At 41.8% G+C, this 17,702-nt stretch overlaps 1 protein-coding gene across 1 annotated transcript; it reads left to right on the forward strand.

The window, feature by feature from the left end:
* The first annotated feature begins 952 nt into the window (after window positions 1-952).
* LOC113501652 (CREB-binding protein) lies at window positions 953-16,890 on the forward strand. Its single transcript, XM_026882831.1, has 20 exons — window positions 953-1,559; window positions 3,354-3,571; window positions 3,927-4,274; window positions 5,030-5,581; window positions 5,661-5,793; window positions 5,905-6,353; window positions 6,443-6,561; window positions 6,640-7,545; window positions 7,666-8,206; window positions 8,616-8,773; window positions 12,162-12,242; window positions 12,330-12,648; window positions 12,748-12,891; window positions 13,105-13,578; window positions 13,818-14,051; window positions 14,286-15,074; window positions 15,230-15,523; window positions 15,608-15,781; window positions 15,887-16,102; window positions 16,194-16,890. The coding sequence occupies exons 1-20, from the start codon at window positions 1,487-1,489 to the stop codon at window positions 16,575-16,577; spliced, it is 6,606 nt and encodes a 2,201-aa protein (XP_026738632.1). The 5' UTR covers window positions 953-1,486; the 3' UTR covers window positions 16,578-16,890.
* The last annotated feature ends 812 nt before the right edge of the window (window positions 16,891-17,702 follow it).

Genomic DNA, 17,702 nt, shown 5'->3' on the forward strand with positions numbered 1-17,702 from the left:
AATTACGAAGTGAGTGTGTATTTTCCCTCCAATATTTAATTACAGATACATCCGTTCTCTTTGCTTGATTGAATGTGATACAGATAATAAAGTATGTTGTAACTGTACAAATATCTATAACACACAATATTATATTAAATATAATGTAATATGTAAATTATTCTCAATTGAATTAGATCCCAATAAAGTAATATTTTCCTAAATTTAAACTTCTTATTTGAACTTTTTTCACGGATGTTTTGCTAGACCTATAAAGATGTATACTATGAAGTAAAAGTTCATGTTTAATTGCACGGTAATGTTTTCGATAGATTTACATAATATTAAATGTGCTTCCGTAACATTTACAAATACGTTTCTTGCATTGAATCATAAATCAACTTCCCTAGGCGAATTAGGTTGTCTTATTTTTTGGGCAACAAATTTAGTTACAACACCTCGAGCATTGCACATAAAATGAGAATGTCAGATACATTATAGCGCTCCGTAGAAAACAAAATCATTTTAATTTTTTAAATCCTGAATTTAGTTTTTAGTGCATTGGCTTTATCGTAGTGCAACATTGCCTAAACATAAAAGTTAAAAACTAATTGTCTTAGATTATGGTTCTCTCTATATCATAGACAGTCTAGAGACACGTCGTATTGATGATGGCCACTCCCGATTTGGAGGGAATATTCAAAACTCCATGAGTAAAACAATTTTTACAGTGCTCATTTTACAATTATACATTTTATCTCACTTAAATTATTATAGCCGTACGTATTTCCTAACAAATTATGTTAAAAAACTGTAGGGTTACACTACATTCTACAGTAAAAAACACTTTTACATGACCAAAACGTCTTCGGTTATCTTCGGCTATGTTCGGATCCGTAAGCCTTGACGTCAGAATAATCCGACCGATCCTGCGTCAAATCGCTATTTCCGGCAGTCACGTGGTGTGCGCGGACCAATCAGAACGCTTTCCTATACTCTATATAGGCCGACATTTTCTGACAAGCGTAGAAAAAGTTTTCATCAACAGCCGCCATTTTGCGCTGGAGAGACTGAGAAGAATTTCGGAATTTGTCGTGTAAATTTTCTGTTTTTTCTTACATCATTTTATCATAAACTTTATCATTCCGTGTATTTTAAAGTGTTAAGTGAAATCGTGTTGTTCGATAGCGTAAATAAGTTCCATAAAGTAGCTAAAATCTGGTGATATTGTTTTCATTTATTGTGCTAGTTCCGACGGAAGATGGTGAGAGGGTCTGTGTAGCTCTTCGATTCGGAGCTTTGTAATGGCGAATACTTGAGTGAGAAATTATAATATGTGCCTTCAATGGTGCGAAGGACATCGAACGATCGCGATGTGGGTGAATTACATTATGATGAATGACAAATCGCTCTAAAATGTTATTTCTTGAAGATATAAGACTTATAAGTGTTTTTTAAATCGGCGGGCCGAAATATTCACGACGGCTTACGTTTAGTAAACAGAGCCATGGCCGATGAGCCGCCTAACAAGCGGCCTAAGATGATCCGGGACCCTTTTCAGGGTCCCTCGGACTCCGCGGGTGAGTATTTTATTGTTTTAAACTGAGTTTGCAAAGTGTCGGAACAGTGTTCTGTCATATTATCTTTCTTTGATTTTTGACATTTTGCCTTCGTTCTTGTTAGCGCCTCGCAAGTTTTGCGTCGTATTATTGTGTCTTAGCACATAAAATCAGAAAATAGTCGCTGTGGGCAGTATTTTATGATATCTTTACTTAAAATAATTAAGTATTTCTGTTCTTTCATTTATTATTTTTAAGAAAATGCAAGTTTTGATACATTGTTTTAGGGTGTAAAATTTGTAATGTAAATCATTTATATACATTATTTTAGATAATTAACCATATTTTGTCACAAATTCGATATTTTTAGGTTATTTTGATAGAAATGTTAGGTTTGTCTTCACTTTGGAATTACAACTATATGAAAATTAGATCGTAACTTGTAAAATAAAATAACTGTAAATATTTTAATATTTATTTATTAATAAAAAATGGGTTTTAGACTATTTTGTTACTTTAGTTATTGTTATAAAATGTTTTAAATGTTCTATGACAAGTCTTGGTTGTGACCCACATTTCAATTTGGCTGCACAAGACCATGTTTCCCTGAAAAATGAATAAACATACTCATTATATTATACAATTTTTTAGATTCATATGTAATGTTTTGACTTCTTTTATTGATAAGAGCATAACCTCTTTGATTGCATGCTGGCAAAATAAAATGCAAGTCTTATTGAAATCAAATAGAAAGAATTAAAAAGTTTGATTTACATTACAAATTGTTTAAGCATTTGTCTATAATTTAACTTTAGTAATAAATTTTCATATTTTTTGTTTTATTTTAGTAACTCAAAAAGTTTCAATAAAATGTTCATTCAAATACAAATGAATATTGATTGTATTAAAACTCAGAAAAAACATAATCTGCTAAACATCTGCTAGCATCTAGGTGTGTCTATAGTACTGGATATTGTTGGATAAATAAAGAACATAAATTTTTGTGTTATTAATACTATATGTTGCTCAAAATGTGTTGTCATTGTGTTACAAAAGTATAATTAGGCATTATATACCGTCTCAAAATATAAATCCATGTTAGATTCACCTTTGCATAAATGTCTTACTCTCTCAAAGCTTAATTATTTTATTTGTATATTTAAAAGCTAACTGTATATAGGTATCATTTTAAGCTCAAATTTAAAGTTTCATAAGCATTCAAACTTTCTGCCTCTGAACATTAAAGATTGTTTCATTTCAATAGTCATTTTAACATTTCACTACAAAATAATCACTGTGATCTCATTTTTGATCTATTCTAATTTTATCTGTATTAACAAAGTGTAATAAATTGTCACTCTGATGAGTATTTTATGTAAAATCTAATAAATGAAAGACTTATAAGCAATTAAAGGTTTTAGTTGTAATGAAATTGTTAGTTTTATTCTGCTATAAAACTCCAAATATAGGTTTGATTCTCCTTTAGCATATCTGAAGCATGTAAATTAATTTTAAAAAGAAAATCATACTTTGTAAATTGAGTGCATACTACATGCAATGTTTTTAGGCTATTTACACAGAGAAACAAATATCTTCACATTTTTAGTCAATATTTAACATTTTTTTTATTTCGATTTTGAGTTCACCTCTAAAGATTTTAAAGCAATTTTTACAAATAATAAAATACATGCAGTATTTTTAAATTTTGTCAATATATAAAATATTACGAATCATTATACAACTCCTTGTTTTACTTTTTATAGCAATTCATTTATTTACCATGAACTAAATCATGCCCATTATTTTTTGTTTCAGTAGATGGGTTCTCTAACCTTGACATGTTCGACCTTGAAAAGGACCTCCCTGATGAGTTAATGGGAGGTTCTTGGGGCGAGCAACCAGGAGTCACAGGCCCAAAGCCCCCTGCGCAGGGCCCTGGGCCCGGGGGGCAAATGGTCTCACAGCAGCAGCTTAATGGGGATGACCCAACAGGTGCAATTCAAAGGCAAATTAACAATCACCTTATACAACAAGTGAGTATCTGAGACTGATGGAATCCTAATTAATTTTAATTTTTTTTTTTATGATTAATTTAGTCTACAAACATGTGTAATTTTGGTAAGCTTGGCTTAAATTGATGTAATCCATTAAAATATTGTTTAGTATATTATTATATATATCATTTAAAAAAGCTAAGCTATGCTTTTACATCTCCCTTAGGTAGATTAATTATCAATTTGCTATCTGTGGAATATAACTATCACCTTGTTAGCAGCCATATCCTATGTTCCATCTTGAGCTTTCATGAGAAATGTATTAATGACTAACTGGTAGCAGAACTAAGTGAATGAAATTTACAGTGGTTTTCGTTTATTGGTCTTTTCACAGGGCAACAAAGGTGGCTTAGGCCACAACCCTTTAGGGTTGAATAACTTAGGTAGTAAGAGTCCAAACTTACAATCACCTCCAAATGTGTCCGTATCAAAGGACCTCATGGGTAATATGCACCCACAACTAATGCCAAATACGAGTCATCCAAATCAACTACACTCCACAATGCCTATGAGTTCTATTCAGGGAGGCATGAATGTAGCAAATGTTGGTGGAAACATGATAGTGACGAATAGCAACATGAGTGGTGCGGGAATGCTGGGCAGTGGGATCATCAACAAGCAGCTGCCCACACTGATGGGCGCCAACCATCACCCACAGCAACAGCACCATCCACATGCCCAGGTGAGTTTATTTACTATTTTTTATTCTTCGGTAAATTATTAAGTGGGTAAAATGCTAAATTAAATGAGAAATATAATTAAAAAAAAAATTAGTTAAATTTATAATATATGTTAAAAAAAAAAGTTAAAAAGTAACATGCTTGGGGATATATTAAACTTTTCCCTTTTCTTTAAATATTACCAATTTAATAATCAAAAACACTTTATACGGTGTATAAATAATCTTTGTATCCTTGACCAATAGACTGAATTAATGTATATTGCTTTGTAACATAGTAGTCCATAAATAAATAGACCAACAAATATGTTTAAACAAGACATTGATAAATTGTAAGCAGTTTAATGTATTGGTTCATGTAATTGCCTCACAATATGGCTTTTTTTTCTTATTAAGTTCTAATAATTTAAGTATATACTTTATCATGGCAAGTAATTACCCAATGAAATTCAGTATTTTGATTTTAAAATTTTATTAAAAATTGTTAGTTGAAAGTGTTAATTTAATTTAAGAAAATTTTGGATCTATTAAATCAAAATATTATTTATTGTTTCATGATTAAGTTAGGAAACACCAGAGAAATAGTAACAAATTAAAATTTAAATCTGAATTGGCTTGTTATTTAGGGATCACTAATATTTGGAATAAAGCATTTCATACAGAATAAATGTAGTTAAACTGCTGGTACATTAAAAATAATTGAATTTAATTATAATATAATATTATTGCATATTAATGATTCATGGGTAATGTCGTAGGCTATGCAAAACGGTCCGCTGAGCGGGCGAGTGGGCGTAGGCATGGGCCCGGGCAACATGCGCACGGCCCTGCAGCACCACCCGCGCATGCCGGCGCCGGGCGGCGGCGGGCACCCGCTGGCGCCCTACCACCCGCCCTACGCGCAGTCGGCGCAGGGCCCCGGCGTGCCGCCCGTGCAGCGCGCCGTCAACGCGGGCGCCGTGGGCGTGCGCTTCGGGCCGCCGGCGGACGCGGGCGGCGGCGGCGCGGCGCAGGCCGTCCCGCCCGCGCCCTCGCCGCAGACGCCGGGCGCGCCGGCCGGCGGCCAGTCGCAGCCGCAGGCCGCCACGCAGGCACCCTCCTCGCAGCCGCCCAGCGCCTCGCAGCCACCCACCTCCGGCTCAATCGCCGACCCAGAGAAGCGAAAACTCATCCAGCAGCAGCTTGTGCTGTTGCTACACGCACACAAGTGCCAGAGGCGGGAGTCACAGTCCAACGGCGAGACGTGGCAGTGCACGCTACCGCACTGCAAGACCATGAAGGGAGTTCTCAACCATATGATGTCATGTCAGGTACAATACTGTTCAGTCGAAATCTAAATTAGTTTTCAGTGATTCCTTAAAACCATCTAATGGATTTATTTTGTTTTAGGCGGGCAAAAACTGTGCGGTACCTCACTGCTCGTCGTCAAGACAAATCATAAATCATTGGAAACATTGTAATAAAAATGACTGTCCGGTTTGTTTGCCGCTAAAACAAGCTGATAGGACTAGAAATATGAATGGTGAGTAAAGAAACTTACAATTGTTTTATCATTGTAGCTGAGTATTTTTTTGCAAAACTTACCTCTCTGTAAGCCTCGACTTGGAACTAAATTTAACGTAAAAATTTGTAGCAGCGGCAGTGACGCATACGACAACGGGAGTGAATAGTGGTAACGTCGGAAACGTCGGCGGTGTGGGCCCCGTCGGCGGAGTCGGAGGAGTTGTCGGCGTGAGTGGCGTGGGGGGAGTGGGCGGCGCGGGCAACTCCATGGGCGGCGTGAACCAGCTGGGCGGCGTGAGCACGCAGTCCGTGGCGCCGGCGCCCGCGCCCGCCGCGCCCGCGCCCAGCACGCAGGGCGCCGACATGAAGCGCGCCTACGAGGCGCTGGGCATCGCCTGCCCCACGTCGGTGTCGGGCATGGTGGGCGGCTTCGCGCGCGCGCCGCTGTCGCGCATGCCCGTGCCGCGCCCGCCCAGCCTCTCCGACGTCGTGCCCCAGCAGCAGCAGGCCATGCAATCGCTCTTTGCGCAGCAGCCCTCGGACCTGCAGCAACAGCAGCAACAACAACAGCAGCAGTTGGTGAGTGACGGTCCCTATCTAGTGTGGACATTTCATTAAATTTCGGTTTATGGCATCCATATTAATAATTATTTACTCTTCGCGTGTAGATGGGCGCAGGTACACTTCAACTACCGGGCGGAGCCGTAACCGCCAACCCAGTTTCTGGCACCAAAGAATGGCACCATTCAATTACGGCAGATCTCAGGAACCACCTCGTTCACAAATTGTAAGTAGTTAATTTTATTTAGGTAACTGATTTTCAAAATTTATTTTTCCATTTTTATGAGAATGTATGTTTTTATAGGGTGCAAGCAATATTTCCTACACCGGATCCAACGGCGATGTTAGATAAGCGAATGCATAACTTAGTGGCATACGCGAGAAAAGTCGAAGGAGACATGTATGAAATGGCTAGTACACGATCGGAGTATTACCATTTGCTAGCTGAAAAGATATACAAAATACAGAAGGAACTCGAAGAAAAGAGACAAAAACGAAAGGAGCAGCAACAATTGCAAGCACAACAGCAACAGGCTGCTCAGCAACAGCAACAACAACAGCAACAGCAGCAACAACAACAACAAGTAGTGCAATTACAGCAGCAGCAACAACAACAACCTGTAAGCGTAATGTCTGGTGGCGGAGTACTGGGTGGAGTCGGCGGCCCGAGGCCAGGAGTGGGAGGGTCGCTCACCAGGCCAACGCTACCCGCTATGGGCTCGCAGCCGGCGCTACCTGCAATGCGTATTCCTTCGCCCGGCATCGCGCTATCGATGCCTGCTAACCGAATGGCTTTCCCCTCCAACCTCGTGGGCCCGCCGGGACCGAGTCCTAACCAAATGCCGCAGACGCCGAACGGCGGCAGCGTGGGGAATCCGGGCATGTCGCCTTTCGGGCAGCCGATGACGTCGCCCGCGCCGCAGTACCCGTCGATGCAGTCGAACGGGCCGGCGCCGCTGGCCTCGCCCGGCCACCCCGACGCCAAGGTGCGGCTGCTGGGCAGCGCCGTGCAGAGCCCCTTCGTGAACCACGCGGGCTTCGGGCGCGGGGACGCGGCGGCGTCGCCGGCGGGGCAGGCGCCGCCCAGCGTGGCGCCCGCCACGCCCGCCACGCCGCTGGCGCTGCCCTCGCCCGCGCCGCGCGCGCCGCCCGCGCCCGCCGCGCCGCCGCATCTGGCCGCGCTGCCCGCCTGCGTCGCGCCCGACGACAGGTACGCTCAATAGCTTTTTTTATGGAAATTACAATTCTACCAATTCATTTATAGCCTTTATTATAAACAATTGAAACTCATTCTTTCGTATCTGGCCAATAACATTCCATTTTTTTATAGTCCGGCGCCAGACGAGTCGCGTGTCAAGCATGACTCGGAAGACAGTCGTATCAAGGACGAACCCGACGAAGACTGCGGCGGCAAGGGCATGCGCGACGAGACACCCTCGGACAAGGACGGTAATGACCGGCCAGATTTCAGCATCAAGACCGAAATCAAACAGGAGATCAAATCAGAAGTGAAGGAAGAACCTGGCGAGACGAGCGTGGGAAGCGATTCGGGGCTAGGCGACCGCGGGCGGCGCACGTTCGTGTTCAAGCCGGAGGAGCTGCGCGTGGCGCTGATGCCGACGCTGGAGAAGCTGTTCCGCCAGGACCCGGAGTCGCTGCCCTTCCGCCAGCCCGTGGACGCGCAGGCGCTCGGCATCCCCGACTACTTCGACATCGTCACCAAACCCATTGACCTCTCCACTATCAAACTTAAGCTCGACCGCGGCGAGTACCGGGACCCCTGGGAGTACGTCGACGATGTTTGGCTGATGTTCGAGAATGCTTGGCTTTACAACCGCAAGAACTCAAGAGTCTATAGATATTGTACTAAGGTTAGTTATACATATTCCCTTACTCTTATTCATTCGAGTCACGCGGATCGTCATCCCATTGCCTTACTGGAGTAACAATACGTTTACGACTGCGATACCAGTCTTTCGTACATTTATACTGTAACAGATTATGATCAACATTTTAGATAGCCATTGCTATTTTCTTTAATAATAGAGTGGCTAGATAATTACAATACTATTGCATTATTTTGCGCTCTGTGACGTCATTGGTGAGCCAATATTAATGATGTTGAAGCCTTATTAAGTCGAATACAGCATAATTTTACTGCAAAGCCACAAACCTCGAAAATAAGGAAAAAAATCTTTGTAAAATGTCATTTCATGAGAAAATACTTAGAGTAGTTAGCCTCAAAATACAATTTACTGAAGCACACAATAATATTTGTAGCTGTCGGAAGTATTCGAGCAAGAGATTGACCCTGTGATGCAGAGCCTTGGCTACTGTTGCGGTAGAAAGTACACCTTCAACCCTCAAGTGCTGTGCTGCTATGGCAAGCAGCTGTGCACCATACCGCGGGACGCCAAGTACTTCAGTTACCAGAACAGGTATGAACCACACAAATACTTTATTTAAATAATTGACTAAATATGACTGTATTTACGGGATTATATGAAATACTGCCCAAATTCTAACTTTCCTTAACTCATGTAATTAATTTATTTGAATTCTAACCATTAATATTCTTTTATCCTTCTTTTATCCTTTCGTTGTGTTTTCCCAAATGTATCCCGTCAATATAGTCATAAATTGTATTACAAAATCTAGAAGAAATAACTGTCATTCAAATTTTCACTTAGTAATTATTTGTGTTACTTGAAGGCATTATACAACATATAAAATTGTTAAACATAAGTATAGCCAATGTAACTCACCTGAAGTTAAGTCATGAAGTGAGAAGCATAGTCCAATTGTGCTTAATTAAACATTGTAGAAAACTTAACATTGATCTTATATTGGCTTTACTGTACTAAATCATATCATTCCAGCTTTCTCCATTCTCTGACTAACGCTTTTGTAAGCTTTACATGTTCATTTGGTGTACCATGTTACATGTATGTCACTAAAATATGCCATTTTTGTGTTGAACATCTTACTAATCCATGTGTTCTGTTCGGACTATTTGTACTCACTTGTGGGTTGCTTTCTTTTAAAAGTAATTTATCACCAAAATGTTTGAAAGTGGACACTGTAAGATGGTTGTGCGCCGGCGACACACTATCTTGTGCAATACATTAATATCACATACATCACAATACACATATTATTATCCCACTTTACTCAATTCAGATCTGTTTTATACTAGAAATATATAACTATTAGTATAACATGTGCTGCAAAAATTTAACATAAAAATGCCCATCGATTGATTTTTAACCAAATTAAATTATGCATATTGTCTTGCTGTAGGAACATTTAATACTGAATGTTATAGATTAAATCCTGGATAGAATATTAGTAGTCTTTGACTAAGGTCTGGTTGCTTCTACACAAAACTAATTTTAGTTTTTACTGTCAGAAATCATGCTGATCATAAAAGTGGTTTTAAAGACATTCCATTGTAAAATATAAAACTAAAATAGCCGATTCTTCTAAGGTTCATGGCAAAAGTAGCTTTTTACAATTTGCAGCATAGGTATATATATATTTTTTAATATAAGCAAAAAGTATAAAGATGCCATATTGCTGAACAACCCATCACTAAAGTCAATGTTTGATGCATAATATTGCACAATATACTATTCAATATTATTTTGAGTGAAGTGACCCTTGGTTCAGTTAGGGCACTTATAAGAACGATCGTATCTAGTTGATTTTGTAACTCGAGCGTTGCTGGCTATCCGTCGCGGAACAGCAATATGAGATCGGTATTCATCGGTAAATGAACACCTATTAAGTTGATATGTAGGGTGATGACGCTAAATACGCCGTAATATACATATTTGTTAAAATTACGCTTAGCTGTTCATGTTACATGCATCAAGCAGATAATTACCGCACGGTGATGGCTAGTACTTAGGTCCATTGATATTTATATTTTCTTAGAAGATGTGATGCAGAATGACTGGTAAGAGCTTAGTCAAAAATAAATAAAGTAATTCTATCTCAAAAAGTGATTGGATAAATACAGTCATTATTCTCTACGAACTCGTAATATGAACAAAATAATTAACATTATTAAACATTGTTGCTCAATTAAAATAATTATAATCAACACAGACGGTTTATTGGTATGTATTGACCTTATAAAAATCAACTGCTGCATACACGGCTACAAATTTATTTGACATTGTTCAATATTTTATTTCCTACATTGAATTGCCTTGTTTTGTTTTTTTAACTCTATCGTAATTATGGAATGGCGAAGCTAACTAATACGAATATTGAAATATAACGCTTACTGTATGATAGTTTGAAAGCCAACAGCGTACCAAAATAAATATTTAAATGCCGCGCAACTAATTATTCTTTAAGTGTTTTAAGAATGCTAAAAGTTACGGTCCTGGACATATGCGAGCAGTATTAAGACATTTCTGATGTTCTTTAGGTAAACATAGAAACAATGCCATACTAACGAATATCTTTTCTTGTCATAAAATTAGCACTTTAATATAATTCAGTTTGAGCTTTATAACAACCTGGGTAAATTGACTTAAAAACCAAAATGAACAACCAGTTTCATGTTCATGTTTTTGCTTTTCATAATAAGTTTAATAGTGAAATCGACTTTCGATATTTTTATGGTTAAGAAACCATACACAATAATGTGATGGTATGTAATGGGAACAAAACCCATTAAAATTAAAAGCTTTGACGGAGAGGCCATAAAACGTATTGAGCTGTTTTATTATTGGGTATGACCTTTCTTCGAAAATTTACATTCTGATTACTATATCATGTTAAAATCGCAGTTACACACAAAATTCTTATTACATTTCTATAATTTCATATTGCTTAAAGTTATTGCTTCATTATTACAACATACAAGGACAGCCATAGCAAAACCCATTTCATATATTAGATTTTTAGACATTTAAGGTCTAAAGCTCTCACTACTAGTTATCAAATGTATGTAATGACTAAAATTCAAACTTCTTTCATTACTTACTAAAGCCTCATACAAATTCTATGCAATACAGCTTGAATGTACTGACAGTAAACAAACAATTTACCATAATAAAATTAAAAAGCTATTGGATTTGGAAAACAAAATGGTTCGAAGCATATGAAAAATATTTAAGTGTAAAATTTTCGATGGTTTGTTTATTTACTGTAAAGTATACTTGCTAATTTATTGTAATATAACGTCACATTCGTTCTGTTCTATCTAACTTTTGATTCTGTAACATTCACTCTGCTTCGAATTGGATTGTATCATATTCCCCTTATTCATAAAGCAGTCACCACTAGTGTATCAAAAATGCCTTAAAATGTATTATTTCCGAAAGTGTGTATGTAATTAAATTGAAGTTTTAATGAATATGGGGTTAATTGTTATAAACGCTGATTTCTTTTTTTTTGCAAAATAATTATGTACCTGCAAATAAAAAATAAGTCATTGTTTCTCATCAAAATTTGCTAATACACATCTCAATGCAATTTTGTAGAGAGTAATAATTTTATTGATTGTATGATCGGTTATAAATTCAATAGCAATTAAAAGTTACACAAATTGAAAGATTACAAATGTTTTAGTAATGTGAACTGTACTTGAGATGCGTATATTTTGGGCAGTATGTTAACCTATTCATGTGTTCCGCCCACTGTCTGACTATTAACCCCTTTTATGTTCTCATTGCTTACTAAATTTTTTTCGCCCTGTCCACGCACGTCCTTGCCTGCACACAATGTTCCTGTACACGCTCGCTTCACATCACCTCCGCTACACGGACGTTATGAATAAAGTCTAAAAGCGTATGGGGTTGTCTCCGATAGATACACCTTCTGCCAGAAATGCTTCAACGACATCCAGGGCGACACCGTCACGCTCGGCGACGACCCGCTGCAGCCGCAAACGTGAGTATTACAATACCTGTCTTGCAATAATAGTGCATTTATATTAGCACAATAAAAACAAAATCTAATTTACATTAAATATTTCAGAGCAATCAAGAAGGATCAGTTCAAGGAAATGAAGAACGATCATCTAGAACAAGAACCATTTGTTGTATGTATGGATTGTGGGAGGAAGCAGCACCAGATTTGTGTGCTACATCACGACTCTATATGGCCCCTCGGCTTCTGCTGTGATAATTGTTTGAAGAAGAAAGGGGCTAAGCGGAAAGAGAATAAATTCTCAGCTAAGAAACTTCCTCCTTCCAAACTTGGCATTTATATTGAAACACGAGTCAACAACTTCCTCAAGAAGAAAGAGGCCGGTGCAGGCGAAGTTCATATCAGGGTTGTTGCGTCGTCTGACAAGGTAAGACCTAGTTGGTATAATATACTATTGCACAAAATCTCCACCTTAGGGTACTTAGGCTTTATTGAAGGGGAATTTAAAACTTTTGTTTTATTTCAGATGGTGGAAGTAAAACCCGGAATGCGATCGAGGTTCGTAGAATCTGGAGAGCTGTGCGCCGAGTTCCCGTATCGGGCCAAAGCGTTGTTTGCATTTGAAGAGATCGATGGTACCGATATCTGTTTCTTCGGCATGCACGTGCAGGTAACATTGTATTACTATGTATTATGTAAATGCTGTTTAGACTTCTATTTCTGAAACGAATCTAATTTGACCTGAGATTCATATCGGCCAGTTATACGTATCTTGTTTTTCCGGACTACGGTACCTAGTGATTCATATTGTGTTGTTGCTTCCTGATTTTTAGCAGCTATTAATTGTAAAATTGTATACTAAACAATCGCAACTCTCTTGCAGGAATACGGCAGTGAAAGTCCGTCACCTAACACGAGGCGTGTATACATAGCATATCTAGACTCTGTACATTTCTTCCAACCTCGGCAATACCGGACTGCCGTCTACCACGAGATTTTATTAGGATATTTAGACTATGCAAAACAACTGGGCTACACAATGGCCCACATCTGGGCGTGTCCACCGTCAGAAGGTGACGACTACATATTCCACTGCCATCCACCCGAACAAAAAATACCTAAACCCAAAAGGTTACAAGAGTGGTATAAGAAAATGTTAGATAAAGGAATCATAGAGAGGATAATACTAGATTATAAAGACATACTTAAGCAAGCTATGGAGGACAATATCTCGTCAGCGGCGGAGCTGCCTTACTTCGAAGGTGACTTCTGGCCCAACGTCTTGGAGGAGTCGATCAAGGAGTTGGACCAGGAGGAGGAAGAGAAGAGGAAGCAAGCCGAAGCCGCCGAGGCAGTGGTCAGTATCTATTACACGACAGACTCGTAGTGCATGGTAGTTCGAGCATGTTCTAACACCTGTCCTATGCAGCACTGTAAGAGAGCTATCTCCATACTTTGTTCCCTTGCACGATCCTACTAACCTATGGTAAGACCTACACTAACTGCACTTGTTTTAAAATATATAACAAAAAACCGCTATGTATGATATTATTGCTTGGGTGTGGCATGAGACAACATTTCTAACATGTTTTTTAGATATTCCAGTCCTCTGAGGAGAATGAGCAAGGTCCTGATGGCAAGAAAAAAGGCCAGAAAAAGGCGAAGAAGTCGAACAAGTCGAAAGCTGCGCAGCGGAAGAATAGCAAGAAGCAAAGCGACCAGCAGCAAGGCAGTGATCTCAGTGCAAAGATATTTGCCACCATGGAGAAACACAAGGAAGTGTTCTTCGTTATCAGGCTACATTCCGCACAATCTGCTGCCAGCTTAGCAGTAAGTATAGCTCATTTCATTACGCATGTATTAACATATCTCATAATGCTATTTCTGTCTTGAGATGTCGCGTTTGATAGCGAGCGACAATACAAGAAACTTTGACTGTAACAAAGTAAAATAAATTTCAGGAAATATGTTCTTAATCACTTTGTAACAAAAAAGCTAAAACAGAAAATATCTATCAGTATGTAATGTTTGGTAAATTAAATACTAATTGAAATTTTGTTGCAGCCTATTGGCGATCCGGACCCCTTACTTAACTGTGATTTGATGGACGGACGCGATGCGTTCTTAACGATGGCTCGCGACAGACATTATGAGTTCTCATCAACGCGGCGAGCGAGGTTCTCGACTCTGTGCATGTTGTACGAGTTACACAACCAGGGCACGGACAAGTTCGTGTACACGTGCAACAGCTGCAAGTCGCACGTGGAGACCCGCTACCACTGCACCGTGTGCGACGACTTCGACCTGTGCGTGCCCTGCCACGAGAAGGAGGGCCATCCGCACAAGATGGAGAAGCTCGGCCTCGACATCGACGTGGGCTCGTCCCCGGGCGACATGAAGCAGGCCAACCCGCAGGAGGCGCGCAAGCTGTCCATCCAGCGCTGCATCCAGTCGCTGGTGCACGCCTGCCAGTGTCGCGACGCCAACTGCCGCCTGCCGTCCTGCCAGAAGATGAAGCGCGTCGTCACGCACACCAAGATCTGCCGCCGCAAGACCAAGGGCGACTGCCCCATCTGCAAGCAGCTCATCGCGCTGTGCTGCTACCACGCCAAGCACTGCCAGGAGACCAAGTGCTCCGTGCCCTTCTGCAGCAGCATCAAGCAGAAGCTGAAGCAGCAGCAGGTGCAGCAACGCGTGCAGCAGGCCAAATTGCTGCGCCGGCGTATGGCAGCCATGAACACGCGCGGCGCGGCGCCTCCCTCGCCGCCGCCTACTGCTGCCTTGGCTTCGCCGCCACCTTCCAAGCCCGCTACGCACGCGCTGCCACACAATGTGCAGAAGGCGCTGCAGCAGGTATGCTATAATCGTCACTACTTGTATTATTACATTATTCATTTTTCCTTTAATCTTGATTAACTGCCTATTAAATGTATTTTCCTTTTTATAGGGATTTATATTTTTATATGACTCACACAGGCGCCATTTTATAAGCAAATATGTATTATCAGGTACAAGAGGAAGCGGCCAGGCAACAAGCCCCTTCGTACGGCAAGCAAGCTGCCATGGGTCCGCCCGGAGGTGGCGTAGGCGGGGTCGGCGGCGTGCAGGTGGGAGGCGTGGGCACGGTGGGCGGCGTGGGCGGGGCGGGCGCGGGCGCGCGCGCGGACTGGGCGGCGCGCTACCGGGCCCCGCCCCCGCTGCACCACCACGCGCACGCGCACGCGCCGCTGCACGTGCGCCTGCCGCAGCACCACGCGCCGCCGCACCACCCGCACCCGCAGCACCCGCAGCAGCTGCAGCAGGTACGCCACGGGCACTACCCGCACACCGAACTCTGTGAGCGCGCGCCGCGATGCCCACACTAACGGGTTTCGTCTTATTTATAGCCAAGAGCACCTGCGCCGCAGCAGCAGCAAACACCTCCTCAAGTCCATCAAAAAGCGTTGCAGCAGTTGATGGCGACGTTACGGTCGCCCACCAGCCACAACCAGCAGCAAGAAATCTTGCAAATACTCAAGTCTAATCCACCGCTTATGGCCGCCTTTATCAAACAAAGACAGGTTCGTTACTAAACAATTATACAGTCATAAATTCACTGTCAAGTGCTGAAGTCTACTGCTTTTTTTATTCTTGTCAATATGTATTAATCAATGCCATACTTCTAGAATGCCCAAAACCAGCAACAAGCAGCCGGCGGCGTGGGCGGTGTGGGCCCGGTCGGCGGAGTCGGCTCGGTGAGTGGAGTGAGCGCCGTATGTGGCGTTGGCGGCGTGGGCGGAGTGGGCCTACAGCAGCAACAGCCGCAGCTCACGCACATGATGCAGCCGCAGCAACAGCAAAGGTTGCAGCAGATGCATCAGATGCTACCCCAACAGACACAAGTAAGCCACGTGACTTACTACTATACTATTATAAATTATTAACGATTTACCATTACGTTCGAGTGGATATTATAACCGTATTATTTTTTAGGTGGGTGGCGTGTCTGGAGTGGGAGGCGTGTCGGGCGTGGGCCTGGGCGGCGCGGGCGGCGGCGCGGGCTGGTTCAAGGGCGGCGTGGGCGCGGTGGGCGGCGTGGGCCCGGGCGGCAACATGATGGGCATGCGCGGCACGTACAGCGCGGGCCCCGGCGCGCGGATAGGCGGCGTGCCCGCGCGCTACGCGTTCAGCAGCGGCGCGGGCGTGGGCGTGGCGCGCTCGCCGCCGGCCACGCCCTCGCCGCGCCCGCCCACGCCGTCCGAGCTGCTGCTGCTGCGGCAGTCGCCCGCGCCGCCCGCGCCGCACGCGCCGCCGGACGACCAGCTGCCGCCCATGACGCCGCAGGACCAGCTCACCAAGTTCGTGGAGCAGTTGTAGTGTACATAGCCGACGCGCGCGCGGCCCTGTGTACATATAGCCTAGGCCGGCCGCCGCGCGCTGCGAACCCTCGCGAGTGCCCTCCCCGCCCTATTTATTGATCGAGTTGTTGTCGTTAGCGACGCGAGGGACGTAAATTAAGTATTACGATGACCGAAACGAGCGCTCAATGTACAAAATGTAAATATGAGAGGAGTACGTCCTGTCCGCTTCTGCGTAATGTAAGTTGTTTGTAGTGTAGGTACATTATGATACTTATTCTGTTTATTGTAATTAAATCATTTTATAATATAATTATGTGATCATTATAAAACTGTTGTTTCCATTTACCTTTACCCTGCTAAACTCTGTTACTGTTTAATTTGGATTCTATTACAAAAACCAAGATTATGGACTATCAATTAGTGATTTATTCAAGTTTTGATAGTCGTTTGCAACCAATATTTTTGGCCAACTTATTGGTCATGTTGTCTCCTAAAATTAAGAGACATTTAGGAACGGCACTGAATAAAGTGTCCTTCTCCAATATGCTGAACAAGTCAGATTATTTCTTTACATATAGAAAAAAAATAAAAAAAATGTGTTAGGTGTATCTAGCCAAGTCAGAAGAAGACATGGCTAGGTATGAATAGAGGCAAATATAAAGAGATCAAGGAGAATATATTCCGTCATGTTAGCGCGCTCTACACTAGCGCGCGATTCTTGCTGTGAGTTCACGCCGTGATTCGCGCCGTTCCCCGCAACGAACGGGAACGGTGCGAAGCGTGCACGCGAATCCATCTACACACGCGTTTCGCCGCAGCTATCTACCCTAAACTATATAACAAGAACAAAAGTTCGAAAACAATTTTATGTCTATGGAAATATTCAACAGATATACCTTGAATCCTAAGTACCCAAGATTCTGCCTTTTAGCTGAAATATGGACACTTAATACTTTTAGCCGACTTCAAATAACTACGTCTGCGCCAAATTTTATGAAATTTTTATGGGACCGATAAGGGAAGTTCTGAGGTAACAAAAAAGAAACCAACGAATAGAGAGCCTCCTCCTTTTCAAGTCTATTAAAAAAATAAGCATGCGCATTATATGCAAGTAATAAGTCTGCTCTCGAGGGACCTAATT

The sequence above is a fragment of the Trichoplusia ni genome, chromosome 2 (genome assembly GCF_003590095.1).
Source record: "Trichoplusia ni isolate ovarian cell line Hi5 chromosome 2, tn1, whole genome shotgun sequence".
NCBI lineage: Eukaryota > Metazoa > Arthropoda > Insecta > Lepidoptera > Noctuidae > Trichoplusia > Trichoplusia ni.

Coding starts and splice junctions, on each gene's coding strand:
- LOC113501652 (XM_026882831.1), top strand. CDS start 1,487: ATGGCCGATGAGCCGCCTAACAAGCGGCCTAAGATGATCCGGGACCCT. Junction 6,562..6,639: donor AACCACCTCGTTCACAAATT/GTAAGTAGTTAA, acceptor ATGTTTTTATAG/GGTGCAAGCAATATTTCCTA. Junction 8,774..12,161: donor TACTTCAGTTACCAGAACAG/GTATGAACCACA, acceptor TGTCTCCGATAG/ATACACCTTCTGCCAGAAAT.